Source organism: Centroberyx gerrardi, chromosome 2, assembly GCF_048128805.1.
Source record: "Centroberyx gerrardi isolate f3 chromosome 2, fCenGer3.hap1.cur.20231027, whole genome shotgun sequence".
In the NCBI taxonomy this organism is placed as follows: Eukaryota; Metazoa; Chordata; class Actinopteri; order Beryciformes; family Berycidae; genus Centroberyx; species Centroberyx gerrardi.
This window is the reverse complement of record NC_135998.1, coordinates 16,752,681-16,761,312: the sequence shown is the minus strand read 5'-3', so window position 1 is coordinate 16,761,312 and position 8,632 is coordinate 16,752,681. Positions and strand designations below refer to the sequence as shown.

Sequence of the window (8,632 nt, the reverse complement as noted above, 5' to 3'; positions counted from 1 at the left end):
CTATTTAACCCTAGTAATAATAATGTGTGTGTGTGTGAGTGAGAGAGAGAGAGAGAGCGAGAGAGAGGGCGGAGGGGAGACGGTGGAGAGATGTGGAGATGCAGCTTTGGAAAAAGTTGTGCCCTATTGCCTCTCAGTGGATAGTCCAACAATAAGCTCACCAGTGAAGACGCAGTAAACTCTACATCAAGGGTTGCCAAACGTTTCATATCAAGGGAATAGTGGAATTACACCAAACCTCGTTCGTTTGCCGGAGACCCCCCTTGCAGCCCGTTAGGAACCCCCGGTGGTCCCAGGACCCCGTTTTGGGAACCACTGCGTTGCATGGCAAGGAGCGGAAGTAAACTGGGTCGTCGTTAACGTTAGTTGGTTTGGCGCCGCACCGGTGGAGGGAGTTATTTCTTGCAGCAGTTCTTCCGGTCGGCATTTTGTTCTGCGAGAGAGAGTGAGAGAGAGAGAGAGAGACGGGGCGAGAGAGAGAGAGAGGGGGGAGTAGTCTGTGAATCCCCTTTTTTCTCACCGCGTCAGTAGCCTTTCTGTTTTTTCCTCGTTTGATTGTTTTTTCGAAACCAACTGGAATTCACACGCATAGCCCTCCGTTGTTGGGGAGAAATCGGTTCAAAGGCCGGTTTGCGGGGATGTTTTCCCCCTCCCAGCACATATGTTCGCCGTGAGAAGGAAGAAAAATCAACCCTCCCGACCCGGATTATTGTTGTTATATTATTACTCGGAGGAGCTGTTTGAACTACAGGACGGAGAGGGAGCTAGAGATTCGGCTCCAGCACCCCTCAGAACCACTTCTCTTTCTCATCGTATCCTGAGGTAAAAAGGACCACACAAGATAGATTCAACAGCCTCTTTATCAAGCAACTGTTTACCTCCTGAAGTGTTTCGCCTACTGGTTTTGTCAAATGCATTTGGGCTGGCCCGCCGAGAAACGTTGCGGCCAGGGGATATTCTGATGGTCCTTGCATTCTATCTGCTTCCCCGGCGTTGGGTCGGGGTTACGCTTCCTTAGGCAAGTCCGAGGTCCACTTTGTCGGCTGGAAATACGCCGATGTAGGCCATTGAAACTATGAGGTGGAAATCTGGATCCACACACGACCTGTAGGGATACAACCAGCTGGACCAGATACGCGACAAAGGAGCTGTTCAATGTGGGCGACCCACAGCAAACTGGCGTCGATGCATGCCCGTTTAACGTTAGCTAAACAACTTTCAGATATGCCTAGCCAGTTAGCATAGCAACAATGTCCAGCGGTTGCTAGTCAGCTAACCCTACTAGTTAATTTGGTCACTTCACTGATGCGCGAGATACTGCATGTCTTCTTAGCAACCGTCTAGCAACGCCAACTAATAATCATTCAGTAATTAACACGCGGGTCACAATTTGTTGGTAGCTGGATAGGCTAATTTCTCTGTTTTGTTATGGATTTAGACGGACAGCTCCTGCAACCTTACTTCAGTTGTAACAAAAGAAAGAAGAAATGAGATATGGTTTCTGACTTGTCCTTAGGTGGCCAGGTGGCTGGCAGGTTTCAGCTGTGGAATTGAATATTTCTAACTAGATAAGCTAGCGTACGTACAAACATCGCATAGAAATGCCTCCCCCACCCAAGTCGTAGGCTAATCGTTGTAACTTTTTATTGTAGCCGATAGATGTGACACCGTCCACATTCAACTGCAATGCACGATAAAATGCTTGCTTCTTCTGACTGAATTGTTTATTTTCTACACGTTTCTAAAACTGGCTTGCATGCACGACTTAGGCAGGGTGAAATATCCCAGCTACAATTGAAGATGCACAGGCTCTTCGTTATTTATGGTAAAAACCAGGAAGAACCCTGGGAGAAAATACCAGGGAGAAATAGCTAGCCTCTGTGTACCTGCAGATGTTGACACCATAACTGGAAGGTTTTATAAATCAATAACTCATAAATCAAGAAGTGCCCAGGCTAAGGTATGTTAGCCTTGCTAGCAGGCCGATATAAACTGTCTACGTCAGAGGCACAGTCATATTAGCAGCAAACCAAGCATAATGCTCACTCATGAATTGGTTTTGAATTCTGGTATCCCAGAAGCACACTGTAGTTATGAACAAAACACTGCATTGTTTCTTTAATCTTAATGTTGTCAACAAACAGGCTTTTTTACTGGTGCCTGTAATGGCATCCAATCAAACACCTTGTTTTCACTAAACCTCTTCCAGGAGTGTATGATAGTGAATAACTTGTCTTCATTTGTTGTCACTTTGCTGATGAACTTCTTTTTTGTCATTGCAGAGTGTGGGAGATGTGAGGAACAGACGTATCAGTGACATTGAGCAACCTGTGCATAGACACGACCCCTGACCCCATCTTCAGCATGAATGGGGATATGCCTCATGTTCCCATTACTACTCTTGCTGGAATTGCTAGCCTGACAGACTGTGAGTACAACACAATCTCTCCAATGCTTGTCACAAAGCCTATACACAAACACGCAAAACAAGAAGTGCCAAGGCTAAGGAATGCTAGTCTGGCTAGCAGGCCGATATCAACTGGCTGCTGCGTAGTCGTACTAGAAGCCAACCATGTGTGATGCTGCTCACCGTTGGTCATTTAAGGGCAGACAGAGATGAAGAGGCTTATGTTTCTGAAGATGGGAAGTTGAAGGCTAAGGACCCCAAACCAGATTTAATGAAAGAAAAAAAAAAGAGGAAACTAATATCTTGTTATAACAATCCATGCAATAACTTCATGAAACGCACAAATGCTCATGCACTTCAGGAACTCAGTGATTGATATGAGTGGTCAGTTAACAGACCAGAAACAAGACGTGGAAACCCGAAGCCTGAAAATTTATTGATATACATCAATTACAACCGCTAGATTTTTCAACCGTTTGTTTATTGTAAAACCTCAGAGCTGACTCCGTCACTCATTTAGCTCTTTGTTTTTTCATCTGTTGTCTGCAGCTCCTGGGTCCATTTGGTCAGGATGCGTTTCAGATTTACAATTTTGTTTTAGGACCGAGTTTGGTCTCATTGGGACCAGAAACATAGTTTAGATCTTTGAAGGCCTCTATCTCAAACGATCTATAGCTCAACTGAGGCACGTTCTCAATTACATTTTTCAAGTGGGAATACATTGGTTGATTAGTCAAGTTCTGAATATGAATAATTCACTTCATTGGTCCAGGTCTTAGTCAGTTCTTGCTTCAATAGAGCTTCAACTTCCCTTTATTTCCTGTTGTAATAAAACTTAGGATAAATGTTTCCGTTGTGAGTATTGCAGTCTTGATATTTAGAGCACGTAATCATATAATACAATCATGTAATAATAATATGCAATTAGTAGAAATTTGTCTTTGTTGCAAATGTAGCACAGTTTTATGTGTCTTATTGTGTTATAATTGTTATTATTATATTATTAACATCCATTTGTTTTTGTTGCAAATGTAGCACAGTGTTGTATGTCTTACTGTGGATTGTGATGGTTTGAAATATATGGCAGTTATAGAACATAGTACAGGTATAGTTCATTTTTCTAGTTACTTTATGGACAGTATTTATGAGATCGTTTAGTATTCATTTTAACTTGCCTACCTTTTTTGATAAAGCCATTCCATAGTCTCTGGTACAAGACATATACATGTTAAATCAAGTCCACCTGTAGATGCCTAAACATATCCATGTGGTTCGTTGGATTCATGCAGGTTAGTTTGGTAACTTATTTGGCTTACTTGCTTACTTAGTTTGTCATTTTCATTCATAGATGTTAACTCCATCACTAGTATCATGATTGCAGTTCTCCAGATGTCAGGCGCGTGGCAAAGTGGAAAACAGTGGTTGTATAGGTTGAGGTAATGGGTAGAAAATGTTTTGGCAAGGATTTGGAGTAAGGATAGGGTTAGGCCCCGGGCAGAAAAGCTAACGTTTAGTGAAGAACATGTGTTGATTAAGGTTAGGGGTTTACGCATTTCCGCCTCTCTCGGGGGCATCATAAGCCTGCAGCTACACGTCACTCAACTGCATAAAATTAAAGCCCCAGTCCATGATTATTATAATGATACCCATGTTAAAATACTGTTGCCCTAATACTGGCTGTGTTTGCAGAGTGATTTATTGTACTGAAGACCTTTCTCCACTCTGACATGTATTTTCTGAGCTTTTGACTCAAGAACGCACAACATTTGGCAGCAAAACATGAGTTTTATATGAATTTTGATGCTGTAAAATGGTTTATTTACATTAGGAATGTTGTAGACACCAAAGTAAAATACCTGTATTCTGAGTTATGAGGGCTATACAAAGTTGCAAAAAGCTTATTTTCCATTTACAAGTCAAACTCTTTAAGAAAGTAAATGAATATACCCAAGATTTACATCGGCAAATAAATTGCTGATGGTATCTTTGTCATTTGGCATTACTAGAACAGGCCAGTTGTGTGTAAGAACAAATTTTGATCCTGTATACACTTGAAGAATTTAACAACACATCCTGAGCTTTTTCCAAAACTCCTTTAGCTCCTATCCTGCTTCCACCCATTTCCACCCACTCTAACCTATCTTTTCATCATCCTTTCAGTGTTGAACCAGCTTCCCTTGCCCTCTCCTCTCCCTGCCACCACTGCTAAGAGTCTGCTCTACAATGGGAGGATTTCTGAGGAGGTCAGCGGCCTGTTGGCATGCCAGGATGAGAACCTGGTGTCCCAGCTGGCACACAGCCTTAACCAGGTCTCAACCGAGCACATGTAAGTACCACTCTGCTCCCCACTCTTTCACACCAGGTTGCAATACTAATTTAAGAGAGAAAGTTTGCCAATAGTTACTAGGTTTATAAAGTTGTCCTAACTCCAAAATAAGTTTTGAAGTGTGGGAAGTATCCTTGTTGAGACCATTTGACCATTAATGAGTAACTTAACACATTCATTTTTCAATTTATGTAATGAGTTATTAGTTACTTTCTCAAACTCATTACTTTTATTTTCCTTTCAAATGGTTTATTTTTATGTGGTGCAAATTAAAAAGAAACAAAAAAGAAAGTATTGCGCTGCATGACGTTATTAAAAGCAGACTACACAGCGGGCTGCAGGTTGGCGCGTGGTGGAGGCTTGTAGGCTGCTACTCGCTTTCAGAATGGACACAACAATAAATTTCAGAACTTGGAAATATTCACATTACTTTGAACTGATCGCAGAAAAGGACAATAGCATTATTGTTAACTGTAAGCTGTGCATCGGGGAAAATTGAAATCACTTGCCAATGTGTTGTGAGCGCTATCTGCTGTTTATTTTAAGACCAGACACGATCAATTAAGGCTATTGTGTATCAGTGGTAACCAAATAAATGAAAGCTACCATGTCTTTCAGAGGTTAATGGTTTCTTCAGATAACAGTAGATTGTGAACTCAGTGATGATTTCTATACAATAAGAAGAAGACAGATTTTAAAGGCATGTTTTTAAGTGGGTAACTTCAAAGTACTCAGAGTTACTTTTATTAAAGACTAACTTAGTAAAGTAACTATTACTATTACTAGTTACTATTTATGGCAAGTAATAAGGTTAAGTAACTAGTAAGTAACTTTCCCCACTGCTGGTTGTCAGGACCCCAATCTATGAAGCAGATCCATTCTGCTCTGTAGCGATGTCAGGGCTCTAAATTAACTTTTCTACCTGGTAGCTTTGGTGCTCCTCAAAATAAGGACTACCAGCAAAAATCCACCAAAATGAAGTGTTGTGTTTTTTTGTTTCTTTTAGTTGCAGCTGTAAGTCACTCTGGCAGTCGGTCTGTCTCAAAATTTTCAAAAAACGTTACTGCACGTGCCATTGTAGGACACAGCTATAAAGACTCTATGAGCCTGGTTGCTGCATCACTTTCAGTTTAGCTCAGTTGGTAAAACATAGGTTTGCCAAACCAGAGATCCCTGGTTCTGATCTGATCTGAGTGAGTCAATTTAGCACCAAGCTGATCGCAGCTTATCATGAATTACATGCTTGTTTTTTTTTAAACTTTGACATAATTCGTCACCCATTGGCTGATTTTACAATGGTTGTCTTTGTCACCATCATTTCTCCTTTGTGAACAAGAAAAAGTTGGCTGAAGTTGGACTAATGTTTTTTTTTAATCTTGTCTATTACTGCAACACACGGTTAGCTAACATCGCTACCATCAGCTAGCTCAAACTGACTTTAGACTGGACTTTAGTAAAGCGATGGAAATGCAAGCTGATTGAATGCATGGTAAGGGCTGCCTACATTCCAGGGTGAGGTGTGTAAATATAGTCCTGACGTCTCTCTTCTCCTTGCATTCCAGAGAGCTGAAGGACAACCTGGGGAACGATGACCCAGAGGGCGACATGCCTGTGCTTCTGCAAACGGTGCTGTCCAGGAACCCCAAAATCTTCAGGGAGAAAAGTATGCCAACCCAACACAGGGTTCGGGGTGGTAAGGAGGGAACATGGAGACGTTGCCTTTGACTCTGCATTGGAGCTCAGTGCATGCCCCAACATTTTCTCTTGGCTGTGCTGTTGTTTTTCACCGTCTCTAATTATTCTCCAGAGCATTTCCTGGGTCAGATGTATTTCTTGTGTGTAGTTTCACCACTGTTAGTTGTGGTCATTTTATTTAATCAGTCCTGTTAGTTGTTTACTCTTTGGTATGATTCTGAGAAGTTCTGGTTTGTTAGGCTCTGAGGTGACAATAAATTGGATGATAATTTCATAGTGCCTGGTCTGTGAATTTAGGCCTAGGCTTGAGTGGACAGTGTAGGCGGCTGTTTTTGTTTCAAGAGTCAGGAAGCAACATTAGTTAACATAGACGACTATTGTTGGAGACTGAGGATTTTGAAGTTTTCTAGCTAATGGATTCAAATGAAAAGGATTACCAGTACCAATAGTGGCTTGGCTGCATTTGTTTTGTCATGAAACAACAATATTACTAACTGCCATAATCAGTTGTACACTTGTCTTTTAACCTTTGTTCAGGAAAACTTTCTTGTTGTAAGAGCAGCTGCAATAGCCTGCAATTTTAGGCAAATGTAAGTACATAGCATATGAATACACACTTACACACAGAATCGTTATCTGTGCTGTCTCAGCTGGCAGTATGAGCTGTGTGCTTCTGGCCCAGTGAAATGTCTCTCGCAAATCTACAGTAGGTCTGACACTGCTCTCCTGTTCCTCCAAAGTTGTGCTCAACACTGAAGGAGGCAATGTGCAAAATGTTCTTGTCATAAACTTGGCAAATACTCACCGTTCTCCTGCAACTATAACCTCCTCCTTCATCTCTGAAGTCTAAATTGTTTTTGTGGTGAATCACTTTATTTCTCTGTATTGTTTATAGTGTTATCGCACAATATAATATGATTTTAATAGTATTAGTCATGATACAATACCATACAATACCTATACTTCCCACTCTAACAATATATATGAGTGAAATTTGCAGTGACTTTGTACAACTATACACTGTATCTTTTGTGACATGATTGTGTGCATTATTGATATGGAATAGGGACAAATGGAGCCAAAATATTTCCATTTCTCTTTATTTGGTAAATTAAATGTAGCCTAAACAGTACAGACTTCTGTTTGCTGTAGCACACTGAAATAACTTGGAATAACCTGGAAAATGCACAATTCCTTGTGCTCTAGTCAGTTGAATTTACATACACGCACTAGAAAGCAGGCTCAGTTCTGTCAGATTTCATTGCAGGCTGTTGGAAAACATCCGTGTGGTGTTTAGTCAGCTGTGTGCATAAATTTGTCGTGTTACCACAGGAGAAACATTGAATGGCAAAGCTTGCAGATGTTACTTTCATTGCGTTCATGTTGCACCTTTTTTTTTTTTCTGAATCCAAAATGTGCCTAAACATCTGCCTTGAAATTATTAGCTGGCACTGGCTTAATAGCACTTGCCATTACTATTAAGCAGACGTGGTTTGGTCAAGTGGAGCCTCTGTGCTTTTGATCTCTAGAGTGCCTCCTACAGGAGTGGAGTCTTCATAAAAGTGAAAAATGAAAACTGCTCTTCTGTAAAACAGTGGGGATTATACGCATCTATCAGGATTTACAGAATCGATTCAGAAAAAATTAAATCATCTCATCTCATCTCTTGAAAGCCCCTTCTCTCGGTATGGAGGCGTTGGTGCTAAAGACTTGTATATGTTCATCTTCTCCTGAGTTAGTATTTCTTTCATCAGTTTCTCTTCTCTTTATCTCATAGATATAATGCAGCAGCCAATGATGCAGCAGTACAAGATGTCTCAGAATCCCGTGCATGGAAGTCCAGCATCAAACTATCAGCAAACCACTGTCCCGCATAGCCCCTCTAGGTAGGGCAGCGGCAACATCGGATGTTGAAGTATCTATAATTCTACTAAGACAGCCGGGCTGTTGGATACATCTGCACACCCATAAATGATGCCTTCTTCTCACCTTCCTCCTTTACAGTCGCTTTGCTTCCCCGCAGTCTGGGTCAGGCACACGGTTCGTGCCCCAGCAGAACAGCCCCGTACCCAGCCCCTACGCCCCCCAAAGCCCTGCTAACTACATGCAGTACAATCATCCACCCAGCTATTCTCAACACCAACAGATTCAGCAAGGTGAGTACAAAGTTAAGGTGTCAAGAGCTGCCTGTTTACAGATGCATG

At 41.5% G+C, this 8,632-nt stretch overlaps 1 protein-coding gene across 7 annotated transcripts in view; it reads left to right on the top strand.

Moving 5' to 3' along the window:
* Positions 1 to 491: 491 nt before the first annotated feature.
* The window catches only part of LOC139923929 (nipped-B-like protein B), a 37,385-nt gene continuing 29,244 nt past the window's right edge, over positions 492 to 8,632 (top strand). For 5 of the 7 annotated variants that reach the window (XM_078286441.1, XM_078286435.1, XM_078286436.1 and 2 more), the window contains exons 1-6: positions 492 to 822; positions 2,283 to 2,428; positions 4,568 to 4,733; positions 6,296 to 6,426; positions 8,206 to 8,314; positions 8,433 to 8,584. In XM_078286441.1, the coding sequence (XP_078142567.1) occupies positions 2,365 to 2,428; positions 4,568 to 4,733; positions 6,296 to 6,426; positions 8,206 to 8,314; positions 8,433 to 8,584 (622 nt within the window). In that variant the 5' untranslated portion in view covers positions 492 to 822; positions 2,283 to 2,364. The remainder of the gene's footprint in view (positions 823 to 2,282; positions 2,429 to 4,567; positions 4,734 to 6,295; positions 6,427 to 8,205; positions 8,315 to 8,432; positions 8,585 to 8,632) is intronic. The other 2 variants (XM_078286453.1, XM_078286446.1) reach the window with 1 other exon arrangement.